Consider the following 20,640-nt stretch of genomic DNA (forward strand, 5'->3'; position numbering starts at 1 on the left):
TTTAACTTTATCTAACTTTATTGTAATTGTTGTGTAAATTCCTGAGTTTGTTCTTTGTCATTGTACAGTGTAATTTGAAAAATGCACATTGTTTGTTCATTTTATTAAAACTAATTGTCTTGCTTCATTTACTCTAGTAAAAGAGTTATTAATGCTCATGTGTCATGTAAACTTTGTCAATGGAAATATTTTGGTATTATTCCATTATTTATATACGCCCGTGTAACTTCAGAGACCCCGTGCTTGCTTTTATATCATAGGAACGCATATCCTATTTTTTTGTAAATTTTTATTGTGACAAATTCTATTATTCAATTAATCTTGCATTTTTCAACTATTTCCGCGTGGGCAACTTAAGTTTTACTTTGATTTAAACCGCTCAAGTCTATCGTTACACCATTCAATAATTCAACGATGAGATGTAACGATAGGCCAAATATTTGGGTTTTTTCCAGCGATAGATGTGGAGCACGGTGTCCTTAATCTAAGAACACTATTTAACCCTACATTAGAATTAATGTCCTGTTTACAATGAAGTTGTCTAGTGTCAGTGTCAGAGATATGTTGATGTTTTTTTTCCATGTTCCTTGCTGCTTGTCGTCTTGGGTAATATTGTAAAATGGGAACCAAAGGATGCGACGTCCAGGTTTTTGAAAGCTCCATTTTTAAATTCTATACTTGATCATCAGTTAGGAATCAATTGAAATTTCGCTCTGTAATTAAGAAGAAAAAAGGTTATTGAAAGTGATTGCCAGTTACACATTTCAATTTGACTATTTTTATAAAAGGCTTTAGGTTCAAGGTGTCAATTCCAATGCATACTTACCATTGTTATTACGACTTCACTGTATTCAATTCCAACTACTACTAATTCTGAGTCATGTGGTTGTGGTTGAGAGGGTTCAGACTGACTATGGCTGCAAAATAACAAATACAGGTATAAGCAATGGTGAAAGCAATGGTAAGTGCCATTGTATTGTGTGTGTGCCAGTCGCAGGTTCTTTTATAACTCCTTGTAAAATGGTAAGCTACACAAGGTTCAATTTCTAAACCCAACCTATAAATATGTACAATCAAATAGTATCTGATGGGTTTCGAAACCGGGTATGCGATACCTATTGGCATTTATGTCTGTTGGCATGACAGTTGAACTGATGTGGTATGAAAGTGACATGTAGTCCCGGCTAGAATTTATATGTCAACAAGACAGAGAACCTTACTCTCACAGAAACTGTGTTGACTGGATAAGAAATCTGGTTACTTAAACATGTCCTTGGGGAGTAAAACATGAATATACGATAACAACACGCAACAACAAAACATACTTCATTTTGTCTTGAAAATATAAATTTATACATGAAATTCACATTAAAGACATATGAAGGACTAATCTACTTACCCATTTTTGGAACGACGATCTAAAAATGACAAAGAAAAAAAGCGTATCTCATGCAAATGGATATCATTGTTGCACATATTGTATTTAATATTATTACTTAAAGCCCCACTATTGGTAACTTTTGACATTTTTGCACTCCTTAAATTACTCATTTGAGTGACCAGTTTCTTGTCAAATGTTGGCTTATGATGAAATAAGTTTTGGCGACGTACACGCAATATATATATCACTCAATCGCCGGTGGATTTTTTTAGTCAGATGAACTGCTGGGGGCGCTATACGCTACCGCTTGGAGAAGAGCAGGCATTCCACATCGCCGGCCCATGCGCGATGTCCAATTCCCGAGGCCCAATTTCACCCCAAATATCTATTTTTCCGGCATTTCGCCTGACATCTGCACGTTTCTTCAAGGAATCGTTGTTTTTTTTGCCGGCCAGTCGATCTCTCACGCTTCAGACAGGTGCAGCCAACGAACAATGCACTTTTCAAGGGGTCTTTACTATGATAAGATATATTGTGCATGGCAAGAAATGTGAACGGACTTATTTTAAGTCATAAGGGTAATTAATTAGCTGTTCATAATTTGCCCTCCCACTCAACATTTTTCAACTTACCCTGCTACACTCACACTTCATTTTTACCCACTCCCCACATATTTTTGCCTGTTTCCCCTCCCCACTGTGAATGTTTGAAGCTCCCCTGCCCCATGGCGAAAAAAAACTTGCCAATTTCCCCTGCCCTTGAAAAAATTCCCCTCAAAATTGTGTCATTCCATTTCCCCTGCAGACATGAAGCTGTCCTACCCTGTGATGAAAAAGACCTGTCGATTTTCCCCTGCCCTGAGAAAAAAAAATCCCCTGAAAATTACATTCCCATGCAGACACATACTGCAGTGGCCTTGTATTTGGTTTCCATCTCCCAGTACATAGAGTGAGATGTGGGGTCAATCGATAGGCTAAGTAGTCTGGGTAACCTTTAAAAGGTATAAGTACTTGCCCTGTGTCCCCATCCCCGGAAACACCATGGCTGAATTTCCCCTGTCCCCGTTTTAAAGTAGCTTCCCCTCTCCTCGTTTTTCGCTAAGCCCTGTCCCAAGGACAATCAACCAATATCTGCCTTGCCCGACAAAAAAAAACCGTAAAATTTGCTCCCCTGCCACCTAAAAATATGTCCATTGCCCTAGCAAAATTAAAATTTCCCCTGCCCTCAAAAATTGCTTCCGGAATAGCTTTTTCGATGAATAGCTCCGTTGGCTGCACCTGTTCAGAGGATTGAGCGGCGGTCGCGCAAGCTTCGCAAGACGTCATATTGAATGTTGTGCGCATGCGCATCAGAGGGATAACGTAGTCCGAGTGTCGACAGATTGTTATTGAGGTCAGGACAATAACTAAACGAAACCTCGCGTGCTTTGGTTGTAGTGCATGGTACGATTCTGAATCATACTTGCTTCTAGTTAGCCTAGTATGAAAATAAACATATTAGATTACCATTTGAAACAAAAAATATAGAAAAAAGGCCAAAAGTTACAGATAGTGGAGCTTTAATATCTATTTTTACCATTCTTTTCTGATCTGCCACTTGTTGGAGCTCATTTGAACGCCCATGGAGTAAGAAACTTTCTGGACGACTTAGATTTGTTAAACATCAAACATTTTATTTTTCCCTGTATCGTTATTTGAAGCAAAGTAATCGACAACGCACGTAACAGAAATAGAATGAAACCTGTCCATTAAGAACAACTTCGAAAACAGAAAAATCTCTCCTCAGTAGAGAAGTGTCCTTAATCGACAAGTGATATTCAATTGATATCGTTTATCTTTAAAAACTTGTCAGTAATCAGATGTCCTGATTAGAGAGTTGTCCGTTCAGTTTTCCATTGGTAATCAAACCATATTAACGATATTTTTTGGCGAGTAATGCAAACTTTTAGTATTTAAATAAGAGAACAATAACATGAACATATAAAGAATGAGATGCCCCTGTAACGATATTTATTTTGAATCCAGTATTAGTCACTGAAGATGATGTTTGTGACCCAACAAAGTATATGTTTTCTGTAAGCCCTGTATCCAAAAATAATAGAAAATGTGTTTATATTCCAAAATATGTGGATGTTTGTTTGTTTTGGTCAAAAATACGCATTTTTTGAGTTTTTATTCTTACTTAAGAAAAATGTAAGTATAGAGGAAGTGGGCCGATTGGCGATCTGTACACAGCCAATCAAGAGTAGAGTATCTTAGGAAAAAACGGGTCTTAGAATTGTTAAATTCCGTTTGGCTTTTGTACATTGGGGTGTGAAAGTGACAAACCTGTTTTTCAAAATAAAATAAATTACCGGAGTTGTTACTTTCACATGCCATTGTTCATTTTTAAAAAATTCCAAGAAAGTTTTTTTCCTGAGATACTTTTTTAAGTTAAACAAAAAACTCAAAAAGCGTATTTTTGACCAAAAATAACAAACACAGATATTTTGGAAAATAAACACATTTTCTATACTTTTCAGATATAGACCTTACAGAAAACGTGTTCTTTTATTGGTGAAAAACATCATGTTCACTGAGAATCACTGGATTAGAATAATAGGTATCGTTAACGGTGCATCTCACCCTTAAATGAACAACGATATCGGTTATATGAAGATATTGACATTAAATACTTACATCTCTTATATAAACGGTAACATCCTAAGATTATAAGTGGTGAGAATAGCAACAGCAGTAATCCAATGACCATCAGAACCACAAGAAAATGGCAGAGAGCATCGCATACAGATTCTGTTAAAAGAATTTTTTAGAGTTGGGTTATATAAATAGTTCTTTGGAGACTCGCTTCTGTTATAGGAGGCCAGAGTTTATACGATCATGCCAACCTAGGAAGAAATTATATATAGAAATAAACTAGTAGCGAGCGCAGCGAGAGCGGCCGAAGGCCGCTCGCGAAGCGAGCATTAAGACTAATGCGTGTACAAGAAATTTGGAATGGAATCTCTATATACCTACGAGTTTGAAAAGAGAGCACAGTTCCATGGAGGCGGCCATTTTGAATACTTTTACACGGATTGCGTGAAATTAAAGATATCATCTACCACAAAAACTACTCGACAATGTGTATTGCCGACAAAAGAATCTCTCTGTTCCAAAGAAAGCGTGAAATTTGTTTCAAAATGACTATTTTCGATCACTTTTGAAGGCCCGGATCGGTCATCACTAGGCGCCGCCATTTTGAAACAAGCCTACTCTCGCGAGAACGAACGGTCAACTCACGCGAGAATTAAAAATAGTGTGCTGAGAGCTAGCTACCGACGGGATATCAAGTACGTGTTTTACATTAGACTGCCTCTGTTCCCGCCCCTGTTTAATATAATAACTGATCGGAATCATATAATTTACCAGTTTTAAATAATTTTCGCTAGTGAACTTGGCAGTTAAATTGCTATAAATGTTATTCTAGAAAACAATTCACAACAACAGCAACCTCAATGGCATCATGCATCAAACACAGAAATTAGCATGCTTTCGCCTGAAAACATCAATGACGATATACCCTACGCTGCGCTCGCTCTCAGGTCAGACCTGTTACATATTATATAGAATATATTCATCAGGGCTACAGTGCAAAGTGAAAAGGAAAATACTTGTACTATTGTTCCCTACCATTTCTGCCTCTGTTATAAAATACATTTATCATATACCCATGCCCATATTGCTACATCCTAGTGACGTTCGCCGTAAAATATCAGCCGTGATATTTCACGGTAAACGTCGAGATATGCACGATGAACGTCATCATTTTAGAGCTTTCCCGAACTACATTAGCAGTTTGTTGGTAAACACGTAAACAACAAAATGGCTGCCGCTCCCCGCTTGCGAAGCGATGTCGCCGACGTAAAAACTTGAAGGGCTTCGAGGAACACTAGTATTTCTGGTTGCAAAATACGGGAATATCACGTTGAGTCTTGAAATTTTTTCCCCATGGTATTATTTTGGTCAAGTTCTAGCAAACATTCTGCCGTTCGCACGGCGCCGGCACTGTGCACGGTCTCCATCGAACAGGTAGTGAGCGCGTGGCGTGACAGCGATGTCGCGCGCGCGACGACTGTTGACATGGCAACTCGAAGGGTAAACTAACAAAATGGCGTCCTCTCCGCGCGAGCTCCGTGCCGTACGACGATCGAAATCAGGATAGATTTAAAAGCTGAGCAGTTTTTGATCGGGTACAGTTGTAATAGCATATTGCACCTTAAAATATTCCTGCTGTATGACGATTTTTGTATCCCAGTGTCTTTCTTCTTGGGTTTCATTGAGATATGGACGACTTGCAGCGATGTCGCGCGTTGACATCTTCGTCGAATACTTTATGAATGAAGCCTGTTCACATAAACATTCTGATATTTATGCGCAAGGCGTAATAAAGTAAAGCCTCAAAATTTAAGGTTTTTCGTTCTATTAATGAAAATTCCCTAAAATTATGGGCATGGGTATATGATAAATCGGTTATTACCCAATATCGCCTGTTCCTTTTGTCGTATCAGCATTCGTGTCATTTGTGCTGCGTCAGACACTCGACTTCGTCTCGTGTCTGACGCAGCACAAATGACACTCATGCTGATACGACACAGGAACAGGCGATATTGGGTAATAACCTCTAAATATCCACCAAATATTTTGTTTTTCTGCTTTCTCACTATGTACTGATAATATTCGTTGCTTTATGCAAGTATACCTGACACTATGAGTACGCCGTGTGGTCGTGAAGGCTCACTCCAATATGCAAAGTCTTCCCAGCAGTCATAGTCCCCAGCTAATTCAAGTGTAGCAGACGGAACGGTTAATGTCCAAGTGCTGTTGTCCGGCAATCCAGCGTTCTCGACGATGTACATTCCTTTTTGAGAATCACTTAGCGTCATGCGAAGTCCGCCATATTTTGTGAAGTAGGCAAGTTTGTCCCAGTACCTAGTAAATGAATAACTGCTCTCTCGTTTAAATCCCCAGATTACTTCTAGGTTGCTCCACTCATCATCGCCCCAGTCGACTGAACAGGTGAATACGACTCGACTTTTCTCTTCGACATGATAAGTCACATTTGGCCCTCTGATTCTTGGGTAAGAACTGACAACCTGAAATAAAACTAAAAAACCGACAAGAAAACAAACTAGTTTGGCTTTTTTCTCTATGATTTTATCTGTTCCATTTTTTACACGGTCACACCGGACGAAATTGCATCAAGACCACGAGAGAATGTTGTATAAAGATATTGCAATGACTGGGAAATATGTGCAGGCGTTTATACTATTGGATTTTATGCTAAGGATCCAAGATACCTTTTTCGAGGTTATTTCTGTAACAATAGTAGAAATGTTAAACACCCCAAAAGTATTTATTTTCTGAAAGCCCTAATATGGGGAAACCTGATCATGTGCACTGCACTATCATTATTTACAAACTAGTCACGTGACAGGTAAAACTTCTAAAAATCGTTTTTTCAACCGTTTTGCAAAAGCGCTATAAGATTTCCGGTCGAAATTTCTGCACTGACAAGCTTTTGTGTTATTCTTTAAAACTGTGTCTGCGATTCCTTTTATTCGCCTTAGCTTTCTTGTTATGAACTGATAAAGATGATAATCTAGGGTGAAATTACGGGAAAGGAAATTGTCGCGTCATAATATTTGAACGGAAGCCCAGAGAAAAAATCACAGACACGGTTTTGAAGAATAATACTCAGGCTTGTCAATTCACAAATTTCGATCGGAAAAATTACAACGCTTTTGCAAAACCGATTTATGGAAGGTTTCCAAAAACGCCTGTCACAAGACCAGTATGTAAATAATGATAGTGTTATGTACATGATCAAGTATGTTTATATCTACGCTTTCAGAAAATATATACTTTTGGGGGGTTTAACACTTCTATTATTGACAGAGAAACCTTCCAAAGGTGTCTTGGATCCTTAATGTACCTGTAAAACTACATGCAAGCAAAATAAATGCGTCAGCAAAATTCACTTATTGAATTTACTTCCGATCCCCTATATGCCCCAAAACAAAAATGATAAAAGTCTGAGATATTCTAAGGGTAAAACTAGTTCTAATTCCTTCAAAATTCCTTGAAATAGACAATATGACATGATCATGCACAATTTGTTCATGACAGAAATGGGTATTACAGCTGAACAACAATACATTGTGTCTCATTTCTCTGCATATTCGCTCTGCTTGTAGAGGTCGGGAAATGGATAGTTTTTGCACTTGTGACTACCACCAATAATTTTGCTATATACTGAGACCGAAATTTAAATTTAAAGTTAATTATTAAATTACCAATGTATTATTTAAAACATTGTTAATTGAATTATTATTTTTAATAAATATTAATTTTTATGTAAAATATACGTGTCGCTTGTAATTTTTTAATATGTAAAATATCGATAATTGTATAAAACTATGCAAATGTGCATACTAAATCGTGCTGGGTTTTTTTTCCACCAGCACTCGAGGCATATGTCAATTTCTTATGGTGCTGGAAATATCCAGCACTTGAAGGGAATTAGTCGTCGCGGTACCGGTGCGCTGGAGTGTCCCCACCTTGCTCCCACTATATGTGAAAACATGCAGAATGCCTCAATAATCACCGCCAAATAAAAATGGACTCGGACGCCGCCACCCTGCCAATAATCAACCACTTCGGTTTTATGGCAGAGATTCGTCTCACATTCATCAAAACACATGTGTTTTACAGGGTTGATGTGTTTATCAGCAAACAATGCGCGCAAGCGCACTTGTGACAACAGTGGAACTTTAACGTTGTCAAGGAGTTAAACGTGCGTGGCTACGCACTCTCCGCCAGTTATGAGGTCTTTTCAGTATAATGCAGTTAACCTCTTCACAACATGCGTCTCTTCGGTGGGAGGTGTTCTGAACATAGCACTGTGACTCCAAAGACTCTGTAACGATGTTTCTATACTTACTTGTTGCAGTCACCCATGCGATCAGAAACAGTCGTCCAAAGTTGATAGGCAATCGTCCAGTCATCTCGTTTCTAATAAACAAAAATTTCCGAAACAACTGAAATGTCTGATATCAAAGAAGACACAAATTAGATTTTGGACAAATGGAGAATTTGTTTCGTTCTTTTCGGAAAATCTGGATCCTATGCCAACAGAGTTATGCTGTGATTCAAAACTATTTGACATTGATTATAATTTCACACCTCCCCGACAGTGTCTCATATTTTAACGCTCAATGTTCATACCCTTTCCAGAGGTGTTTGAAAACATTCCAATTTTAACACTGATTCTCTTAGACTAATGATAACGTAAAATGTTACTAGCCAGCGTGTGTAACATTTGAGAGCGCCCCCTTCTGATCATATTCGGATCCGTGTTTGATAGAGCTAAGAAAGAACGGGGAAAATTAAGCGTTCAATTATCAGCAACAAATTTGAGAATGGGGGTTTAGAAATGATAGATGTTGATGCTATGATAAAAGCCCTGAAATGCAAGTGGGTTTCACGTTTTATCAAAGGTGGAGAAAATACTTGGATGATAGATAATACCACAGTTTCATTTCAGTACGTATGGAGGGAGCGAATTGATACCGTTTCTGAATTTAGACAAAAAGGGGGTTAAATTTGTAACAAGACACCTCCCAGCTTTCTATAAGGAGGTCTTTCTTTCATGGTATGAAGTCAAGGGTTATGAAGTACGACAAGCTGTTACAGCGAATGACGTTGCAGAACAAATAATTTGGGGCAACCAATTAATCCAATGTAAAAACAAGCCTCTATTTTTTAAAGAATGGATCGACAGTGGTATAGTTTATCTTACTGATGTATTTTTTAATGGTCAATATCTATCTTCAATACTTTTGAAAGATATCCTAAAAACCAGCAGGAATTGGATTGTGCAATTGTTAATACTTAAAAAGGCAATTCCTAGAGAATGGATGACTCTCATGAAAGATGTTCATGGAAGAATAATTGTTCAGAGAAAAAGAAAAATTTTCAGATACGGTTATGACGGTAAAACAAAAGATATATCTTTTTTTTCATGTAAAGATTTCTATTTGGTCATTGTAAGCAGAAAATCCGACAAATCATATGCACCTTTAATTTGGAGGGATTTAAATATAAACAATACAAGCTGGAGCAAGACCTGGGCTTTTAAAGTAAAATATCTTTATATCAAGAAGGTGGCACAGTTTAATTATCTCCTCTTACATAACAAAATACCTCATAATTACAACCTTTGTAAATGGAGATTAATAGATACTGCTAATTGTAATTTTTGCGGTCAAGTAGACTCCTGCGAGCATTTTATATTCACATGCAATTTTGTAAGACATTTCTGGGAATTTATAAATAATTCCATAAACAGAAGTATGAAAACTAATATTCAGCTACATTGGAAACATATCATACACGGATACTGTATTTATTATCACAAGTTTGATGGTGTAAACTTGCTACTTTCTATTGCTGCTTTTACAATTTATAAAACAAAAATAATTGGTGTAAATCATATGTACCGGCTTCTTAAAGAGGAGCTAATAATTTCTCAGATGAAGAAAAATATTCAGTTGTAGGGGATTTAATTACATCTTTGTGATTTTTCTTTTCCAAGCATAGAATATGAGATGTGTCTTGAATTTATCAGTATTGTTAAACTTATTTGTTATCATAGTTCTAATAAAGAGACACATTTTGAAAAAAAAAAAAAAAACAAGAAGGAAAACAAATAATACGCCACAAGATGGCGCTTTAAGAACCTCCGCACTGTACACCAGATTTCTACACAGTGCTATTCAGTAATTTGAATCTCAAATATTGCAAAGTTACAGGGCAAAATATTGAGTGTCTGTAGAATGGAATAATGTGGCGGGAAGTAGGCTGGCAGACTGGAAGAAAAGGAGTAAAAACAAATTTAAAAATTCGCGCCGACTTCCAACTTTTTGAGGAACGGTTATGACCAGAAACCTTGCAGTGTTTATCTAATCGAATAGCGGTCAGTAAACAAGTCTTCAGATCCGTGGACACTACTTGTGTACATAACCTCACCAAATGTTAGGAGTTCACACCCATTGTCCGTTAGCCAATAAATAAGCTTAATTCTTCCTGTTACAGAAAGGATGCAAGCAGGATGCATGTTTGACAATACTTATGTGGCAGTTTAAATTTGCTGTACTCAGCTCTGGTGTTTGACGTTTTACGACCATTAAGTACTTTATGAGCTAATGATACGCTTATGATCATGAACTCAGTACATGCGCAATTTTTATATATTCAAAGCAAAAATACAATACTTCCCATACACCAATCTAGCCAAACTTTTGCGTATATTTTTTCATTTTTTATTGTACAGTTTTTAATGACTTTACCTTATCTTATTTCGTAATATGGAGGAAATGGTCAAAGCCATACTGATATCTGGAGGCCTTCAAAACGAGGAAAATATTTTCAAAAATGTTTTAAAAACATGAAAAATATTTCCGAAACAAATATCGTTTTATCGGGATCACAGACATCTGTGCGATTTTGTGTAAACAAATTAAACATATACCATTGAATTGGAGTTGATCGAACCCTCAACCTGAAACTTGGCGCAATTCCCTTGTGTTCATTGCCGCTTTGTGTTCATGTTATGTCTACAAATATACTATATAATGGGGCTTGAACTCATAATATAGTAGTGTCTACCTACTGAAATTACCACCAAACCATGAATGTCCAACACAAAATTGAGTTAGTCACACTGGCACACAAATATAGATACAAACATTTTACATAGGGCAAAGAAACGTTTTGTTTGCTTCTGTCACCTGATAACATAATTTTAAAAAATAGGGTAGGCTGATCGGAACTTTTTCATTTGTTTCTCTTTTTCGTTTTTATTAGTTTTTCGTGTTTGATTGCGCCCCGAATTATTGACAATGGTCTAACCTCTTTCTCCACAACACCAACTAAAAATGTCATTTTAACACTTCTCGGGCTCTAAGTGTCTTTATTTTTTACAATTTGATTATGTAAAAATACCATAATTAAACATCTACGGGTTTGTTTGGCTGTAAAACTTGTAGAGTCGTTGAGTAACAATTAAGGTAATCAGATGAATGAAGGCACTCTATTTTTTGGCCTAAACGTACAAAATGATCGTAACGAAGTTCAATGAGCGAATTCAGTAATATTAGCTCAGGATTTACAAAAAAAAAATGAATTTAATTTAATATGACAGTGGGTTTGGACTTGGGGTTTATGAAGGACACCGCATAGCCATCAAATCACACACAAAACCACGACCAACCTGTACTGTCGAATTGCATTCACGAGCAGTGGCTAGGTTCTTCTACCGTCACCTTCCCCCTTTTCGTTGATTTTGTCTGTGTCTTACAAACGTCACAAAATGAGAAAATGCTTTTGAAACGCAAAAACAGCAGATTACTCAGAGATACAAAGATCCAACTTGAAGGAAGTTTTGTGCAGATAATAAAACGAAAACGCGGTACGTGAGATAGTTTAATGTTTGCATAAGTTGATAATCGCCCACATATTATTATTGTTATATATCATATGCAAGATTTGACAGGTGACATAGCCTGTAAGCATATTAATAAGCTGCATGGCAACATAAAAATTAAGGTAATTTATTATCGGTGACATTTCTTTTTAGTCAAAATCTAAAATTGATTTGGCAACAGTGAAATTGTTTAATATACTCACAGATGCTGTGATGATAAGCAGAACACCATATGTTTCTAGTTGTTTCAGAGGGGCTGTAGAAGAAGCTGAAAATCATAAAATACTCATTGAAAGTTACAGCTACTGTCCCTTATATACCATTGGCAGTTTTCAAACAGTGATTCGTGATAAATAAAGCCCAACTAACTGTCTTGTTTTATGTTCTGTTTCACTACTTTTGTTGTTTGTGCACAACTGTCTCCCTAAATCATTATGATTCAGCCTATCGACACAGCCTGTACATGTGTAGAGTGCATTATAATAGTTGCTGACAAGTGGACTCTAGTCCGGTTTAGGAATTAAATACCAAAAATAACAGTGCATTTTAAACAAACATTAGACAGGATCTGTTTTGACAAGATTAATAGCGGCTGCTTTAACCATAGACAGTACTGCGAGACTCAACTGTCTGTGCTTTTACATGCTTTCTCAAGTACTCCAAGAACTTGCAATTGCAAACTTGCAAAAATGATGCAAAACAGAATGGCAATTGCTAAAACTTTAAGGAAAAAAATGAGCTATTTTCTGACCGATAACCTGGCGTGTAGGGCCCTATTACAGAGGGGAATGTCCGCACTATCTCAATCTGTACTTAGTGATATATAAACGGAATTTGGTATGGGCAAACATAAAACTGGCACAGTGTTTAATGATGTATTATTTTTCTGTAATCTGGTAAGGTCAAAAAGGTTCTAACAAGAATCCAGCCCATGCAACCATTCACCAAAACTATCAGTACTACAACGGGATATTGTTCACACTAATAGATAGATTCCCAACATGTAATGAATATATGTTGGGAATCTATGTTGGGAAGTAGACTGCTAGACTGGGTGGGGAAAAATATAAAAACAGAAATTCGTGTCAACTTCCATATTTGAGAAACCTTCATGACCATAATCTTTATATTAATTTTTGACATTTCAAATCGTGTTTAGTAAACACATCTTAAGATCCATTGACAGTATTGTGTGCATAACCTTAACATGATGTCAGTGGTTAACACCCCGAGCACGTTATCAAATGAATTATTGTTCTGGGGTTGTAATCAGCGTATGCTTTTGAATTTGAATTTGGGTACAGCAGTTAGCTTTGGTGACCAGATGCCGTATAACCAATTTGTATTTTTGAACACATAATATGAATATTGCATGTGTGCAATTTTCGTATGTCCATAGCAGGTTTGCGTTAGGGTTTGTGTCTGACAATGTAAATTTAACTCAAAATCTAACTACTTTATGTCCAACACCAAATTGAGTGAGTCACGCTGGCCTTGCCATCTATACATTGTGAACGTGAAGAAATGTACAAAATTGTATGTTCTACATGAATCCAAGAAAAATATCTTGCTTGTTGTCCGCTTAAATGCTTTTAAAATATACGGTGGGGAGATCCGAATGCTTTAGGTTTTCTTTAGTTTTCCGTGTTTTGACGGGTTCAGAAATATTGAAACAAATGATCACTTCTTTGATAGTAGCAACTAAGACATGTCATTGTAACACTTCTCATGCTCCAGGTTTATTGTTTACAATTCTATGCTATTTTATTCAAATAACATTTAATTACGTGATTCCTCATTTACGTGGCTGTACATTCTATAAGTACAGTAGATAAAAATTAGGTAGTCAGATGATTGCAACCACATTGATATGTTTTATCATAAACCAGATATGAACTGTAAATGCGCACGTGTTTCATTGTATATTGCAGTTATGTGTAAATTTGAACCTTTGACACATGTTTGCGACTTCATTGAAAGTATTTGATCAACATAATGAATAATATTCACCACAGATTAAACTCTATAGGTCATTAAGTATTCAAATACGCAATTAGCTGAAATAGAAATAATTAATTTCTTTGACTGCTGTCATTGTATCACCTCTTTATATAGCAAGTGTAATTGCCTCTTGTCAAGTCCTTCAAAATAAATATTCCAAACTTTGAAAGCTCATTACATATGCAAACTATTAATTAGCTGACATGCGAAATGACTTTCAATATTGGTATAACCTGGTATAATCATCAATATACATAGCATGTTATGCCAACTTTGATCAAATAAATCCAAGTATACAATGTATATCCCTAATTAGGAAAGTTCATTAAATACACAAATTAGGAATTGGCTGAAGCAAAAATGCTTAACGCCTTTCAATAATGTTAGCCTACATAATAGTATCTTTAATGTACATAGAAAGTTTCATCAATTTTGGTCATGTAAATTCAAATATATATCCCTAATTTCAAAAATTCATTAAATATTCAAATTAGGAGCTGGATGAAGTAAAATGCTTAATGACTTTCAGTAACGTCGTATCATAGTATCTTTAATGTACATAGCAAGTTTCGTCAACTTTGGTGTTGTCAATACAGATAAATATCTCTGATTATGAAAGTTCATTAAATATGCAAATAAGGAATTGGCTAAAGTTCAAATGCTTAATGACTTCCAACAACGTCTATCATAGTATCTTTAATGTACATAGCCAGTTTCGTCAACTTTGGTCTCGTCAATTCAGATAAATACCCCTAATTAGGAAAGTTCATAAAATATGCAAATTAGGCATTGGCTGAAGTAAAAATGCTTAATGACATTTAATAATGTTCTATCATAGTATCTTTAATATACATAGCAAGTTTCATCAAATTTGGTCCTGTAAATTCAAATATATATCCTTACTTTCAAAAGGTCATTAAATATGCAAATTAGGATTTGGATGATGTAAAAATTCTTAATGACTTTCAATAATGTTAAATCATAGTATCCTCAATATGCATACCAAGTTTCGTCAATTTTGATCAAGTAAATTCAGATATATACGCCTAATTAGGAAATTTCATTAAATATGCAAATTAGGAATCATCTTTCACATCAAACTTTCACAGCTGATATATCTTGATGTGATCAACATTTGTAGCAAATCTCATCAAATTGCGTGCAATCGTTCTCAATGTATATCCGTTTTTTTCTAAAATCATTAATTATGCAAATGAGCAAAAAGTAAGCAAGCCACACCCACCAAAAACTAATCAGTTCTTACCATTTGCAAACTGAATCTATGTACCAGATTTGATTCTGATCTGATGAGCCGTTTTTGAGATATTGAGCCCACAGACAGACAGACAGACAGACAGACAGACAGACAGACACACAGACACACAGACACACAGACACACAGACAGACAGACATCGCTGCGACATATGCTCACGTGTGTCAACACGTGAGCAAAAAATTATGAAAAGCATGATTGATCAAATTAATATTGGCTGGCATACACAGCATAAACCAGATATGAACTGAAATGCTCACGTGTTTCATTATATATTGCATTTATGTGCAAGTTTGAACCTTTGCTACATGCTTTGCTACATTTAAAGTGTTATGATCAACACAATGAATTTCACCACAGATCAATTCTAAAGGTCATTAAGTATTCAAATATGTAATTAGCTGAAATAAAAATAATTAATTTCTTTGAGTACTGTCATTGTATCACAATATAGCATGTGTAATTACCTTTGGCCAAGTCCTTCAAGCTCTATATGCCAAACCGTGAAAGCTTGTTAGCTATTTATGCAAATTATGAATTAGCTGACATGAAAATGCAAAATGACTTTCAATACTGTTATAACCTGGTATAATGATCAATGTACACACCATGTTTCGCCAAATTTTATCAAGTAAATGCCAGTATATATCCCTAATTTGGAAGGTTCATTAAATATGCATATTGGGAATTGGCTGAAAAAAATGTCAAATGACTTTCAATAATCTTGTATCATAGTATCTTTAATGTACATAGCAAGTTTTGCCAACTTTGGTCAAGTCAAAACAGATAAATATCGCTAAAATGCGGGATATCGGACTGCAGGAGGGCGAAGATTGCATTATAAGCGCGCCAACCCAAACTCACTGCATGGACATCACATTTAAGAATCGAAGTCCAAAGTCAACTACGTCATTGTTAGAATAAGAGAGGTTTTCCATCACACGGGAGCATACAACCACAAATTTTGCACAGATGGCGTTGCACTGGCATTGAAAAAGGGTGCATGGGAGCATGGGAACGCGGGCAGTTTCCCTCGCTATGGGTAGGAAATGCATTGAGCAAGACACACTTCCGGGTTCGCAAAAAAACGATCCCATTTACGGGGCGCTCAAATATAACTATTGCTGTGATACATAGCAGAGGCGTATATGTTGTGATGCTGAGAATAACATCAGTAAATAAATGACGGGTTTTAAAAGTTGACGTTTTTTGCGATGAAACAGACTTCTGAAGGTAGCTCGCTTGGGGAACACGTCATCCCGGCCGCTGTCCGCTTTGACCCCAGTAATTCACACTGGTTTTGGTCGGCCCCAGGTACCCAAGTCACTTCGACCCCGTCACACTTTTGCCTACATGTCCACGGAGACGATTCAACATGTTCCACAACAAAGCCAAGACAAAAATTGAAAATATCAATAAAATGGCTTCACAAAGGCTGAAATACACGATACTCGATGAAGTATGAAGTTTATGAAATGAAATCAAAATTGACAACACAAGTGTTTGTCTCGGTAATACCACTTGAAGTTGAACTATTCTACAGACTGTTTTTTCCATACAGTGCAGTATTTGTCAGTGACAAATTAATCTTTGCAATACATTTTTTTGCGATGAGCTGGAAATTTGATTAATATCGAGTTAATGTACATAAATATTCCGTTATTACTGGGACACGTTTATTTTCTCGATCCGCTATCTGCGGACTACGTGCTGAAGTACATTGACTGTTCATGTCAACGATCGTTTCTCCCTCTGCAGAGTTTCTGTATCCCGTTCAACAACGCTGTACCTCGATCACACGATAGTGACGCTATGTAGCTGTGCAGTATTGAAACTTATCATAAAATGGCCACCTCGTCTAACAGTAACACGTATTGTCAGGATTATCGTACGGAAAAAGACTGCAAAAGTAAGACTTATGAATCTTCATCAGAATTGAACACATCATGATTGTACACGAGTATCAACCGTGAATGCACGTTGAGCTCGGCAGTTACACAAGCATGGTACGCTACATGCATAGCCCTACGAGTATGGCGACAGTGTCCGGCTTTGGCTACGCCGGGGGCTACGCCGCCTACCGGAGGTGGGAGGCGGCGTAGCCAAAGCCGGACACTCTCGCCATACTCGTAGGGCTAGCTACATGCACTGCCGCGATGCCGATCGTATGTATTCCAAGGCCTATCCCGGAATTTGTTTCACAAACAACCTCAAAGGAGAGCAAACATACTTCTATGGACAATGACGAATACGTTTCTTGGCGAAGCAAAATCAATGCAGAAGTACATGAAGTAGGTCATGGCCTTGGACTCTGTGCACGAACCTGATTGGACACTTCAATACCTTTGACCCAAAGTTATTATTCATCAGCACTTCCATGCCATGAGGCTAGGTAGAGAACGTATTAGCCCTGCGTACGATGCTGTGTGTTCCGCTACAGCTAATAGCCCCGCTCACCACAGCCCTGCAAAGACCCGTACGTAGAGTTGGTGACTTCAAATCCATTTTTGGACTTGACGTAAAAAGCCAAATTACTGCCGAAATTCAGCGTTCTTGGGCCCAAGTCGTATCCCTGCCTACCTCAGCTACTCGATCGCTTCCAAAAATGCCAGTCTTTTATTCTTTTTTCGTAAATAACCGTCGATGTCGGCAACTCTCTCGCTAGCCCTGCGTACGTACGCAGTGTACGCTGTGTGTTAGGAACGCACACAGGGAATGCTGTAGCCAACCTGGACAAGCACATTTCACAGCGCCCTCAAACAGTCGATTGTTTTCACTTGTCATACGCGCCTAACAGAAAAATTAAAACTTTCATAACTTCATTAATATCCAAGCCACGCCCACCAAAACCTTTTCAGTTCTAGCCATTTGAATTCTGAAGATGTCTACCAAATTTGACTGAAATACGTTCAGCCGTTTTGAGAAAATGGACCAACAGACAGACAGACAGACAGACAGACAGACACACAGACAGACAGACAGACAGACATCGCTGCGACATATGCCCACGTGTATGAACACGTGAGCAAAAAATCATCCTTGTGACAGACCCTGCACAGGCGCTGATACAACCTGTGGTACAGGTCTGTGTCAGCAAGGACGTGACAAGGTTGTACAAGGAGCTGTAGTAGATGCCTGTATCTAGTACTGCCAACATATAGCTGTATGCAGGATTGTGGACACAGTAGTGTGCAAGACCTGAAATTTCTGCCTATAACAACACCAGTATAATAGTACCGTACACAGTACTGTGGACACAGACCTGTGAAGGGTCTGAATTGTTTTCAAGGTTCACACAACAATTCTTCTTTCCTCATCAATTATCAACATTGAGCCATTTCACAGAAAATTTACAGCGTGAAATCCTGTCAATTCAACACTAACACACCATCTGTGTATCAGCGCAGTGGATACAGTCAGAAATGACATCACTGTGTACATTCCTGTACTGCCACACCTGCTGTACGTACAGCCCTACAATTTCACCAATTTTACAGACCCTGTTTCAGGGGTTATTTCTTAGGGCCTTTTACAGGTACTGATCAGGAAATGTTACAGGTTTTCGTTCTGTCAACTCAAGATTAAATAATATTCTTCTAGAGACCCGACTGCGCTCGGATCCACAACTTAGGACTAGCATTGCATGGCCATAAAAATGCAAAAACACAACAACTTTCGACTTGCATTCACGATCAATGGTTGCGTCCTTCTCGTAGCGTCCTCAATGCTCGAAAAGAAAATGAGAATAATACTCAAAACTTACTTGTGCCAAATTATCCTGAATGCACAGACAGCAGACAACTCACAGCAATACAGACGTGAGGGAGGAAGTTTTATGCGGAAAAGAAAATGAAAGAGTAGGTAAGGTAGCCACTTGTTTGAAACGTTGGCATTCGAGTCGACGTCACCTTCTATTTGACAAATGACCGTCTTGTTTACACATAACTATTCTGCATGGCAACATGAAAGTACAGCCAACTGGTTAGAAATCGGACACCAACCCAGCAAGTCACCAAGACAGTTCGTTGGCAACATTGCAACTTCAGTCGGTAATGACCAAAGCAGGACTTCAGCAGGAACCCACTCGCTAGATCTCCTGCCTAGTTTCGATCAAAATACACAAGTGACTTGTTAAAATGCTAACTGTTCAGCTTGTATTAATGAAGATTTTAATATTTTGTAAAATGCATTGTTATCGGTGAAGTGTTATTTTAGTCAAAATCTAAAATTGATTTGGCAACTAAAATTGCTTAATATACTCACAGATGCTGTGATGATAAGCAGAACACCAAATATATCTAGTTATTTCAATGGGGCTGAAGAAGAAGCTGAAAATCATAAAATACTCATAGAAAGTTACAGCTACTGTCCCTTATATACCATTTGCAGTTTTCACACAGTGATTCGTGATAAATAAAGCCCCACTTACTGTCTTGTTTTATGTTTTGTTTCACTACTTTTGTTGTTTGTGTACAACTGACTCCCTAAATCATTATGATTCAGCCTATCGACACAGCCTGTACATGTGTAGAGTGCAATATAATAGTTGCTGACAAGTGGACTCTAGTCCGGTTTAGAAATTAAATACCAAAAATAACAGTGCATTTTAAACAAACATTAGACAGGATATGTTTTGACAAGATTAATAGCGGCTGCTTCAACCATAGACAGTACTGCGAGACTCTACTGTCTGTGCTTTTACATGCTTTCTCAAGTACTCCAAGAAGTGCAAATGCAACTTGCAAAGATGATACAAAACAAAATGACGATTGCTAATTTACTTTAGGGTAAAAGAACATGAGGGGATCGGCCGGCACAAACCATGTACCTAGGCTAATCCCCTGAACGCGGAAAATGTCAGCGTTATGACCCCCAAGAGAGTAAATTAACTACCGATCAAGTGAAACAAAAGATCGAAATGTTTGTGTACTTGACACCGACTGGCGACGTCTCTGAGGTGACGGGATCAAGTCGTGTGTCAAAGACATGATTGACAGTTTCTGTCACTGCTTATGAATAATTGTCACTATTTCACTAGTCGCTTGGCATTTTCGTTCTCAATAAATACTTAAAGAATCACTGTGTCACTTCTTTTCACTATGTGAATGGTTTCTATGGTTTCTTCTGGATATACAGTACATTTGTTCTCACCAAACAACCGAAGTCGGAAAATTCTCAAGTCTATGGGGTTTTATACGCGATCACACAATCACCTCCATTATCACACCAAACTACGCGGTCGCAACACTGTCATTCTCATGCGTTTCGCTCTGAATTGCTTCTTCAGCTGGATATACAGTACATTTGTTCTCGCCAAACAACCAAAGTCGGAAAATTCTCGATGTAATAAAGGGAAAGTGGCTTCACACATCACCTATCCTTTCATGTTGTGTTTTATTGTGTATTCCGTTTAAATCGTGTTTTGGCTGTTAAAGTGAAAATCAACAACTACGTTGTTAA

General features: G+C 37.4%; 1 protein-coding gene across 2 annotated transcripts; it reads right to left on the reverse strand.

Moving 5' to 3' along the window:
- On the reverse strand, nucleotides 1-19,121 carry LOC139131785 (uncharacterized). Of its 2 annotated transcripts, XM_070698047.1 has the most exons (7): nucleotides 18,944-19,112; nucleotides 8,363-8,433; nucleotides 6,122-6,526; nucleotides 4,060-4,173; nucleotides 1,400-1,418; nucleotides 827-917; nucleotides 1-713 (listed from the first exon to the last, which is right to left on the reverse strand). In XM_070698047.1, the coding sequence occupies exons 2-7, from the start codon at nucleotides 8,424-8,426 to the stop codon at nucleotides 690-692; spliced, it is 717 nt and encodes a 238-aa protein (XP_070554148.1). In that variant the 5' UTR covers nucleotides 8,427-8,433; nucleotides 18,944-19,112; the 3' UTR covers nucleotides 1-689. The 2 variants fall into 2 exon arrangements, with proteins under 2 accessions (XP_070554148.1, XP_070554149.1); XM_070698048.1 differs by lacking the exon at nucleotides 1,400-1,418 and having other exon boundaries at nucleotides 18,944-19,121.
- Nucleotides 19,122-20,640: the final 1,519 nt, after the last annotated feature.

The sequence above is a fragment of the Ptychodera flava genome, chromosome 4 (genome assembly GCF_041260155.1).
Source record: "Ptychodera flava strain L36383 chromosome 4, AS_Pfla_20210202, whole genome shotgun sequence".
In the NCBI taxonomy this organism is placed as follows: domain Eukaryota; kingdom Metazoa; phylum Hemichordata; class Enteropneusta; family Ptychoderidae; genus Ptychodera; species Ptychodera flava.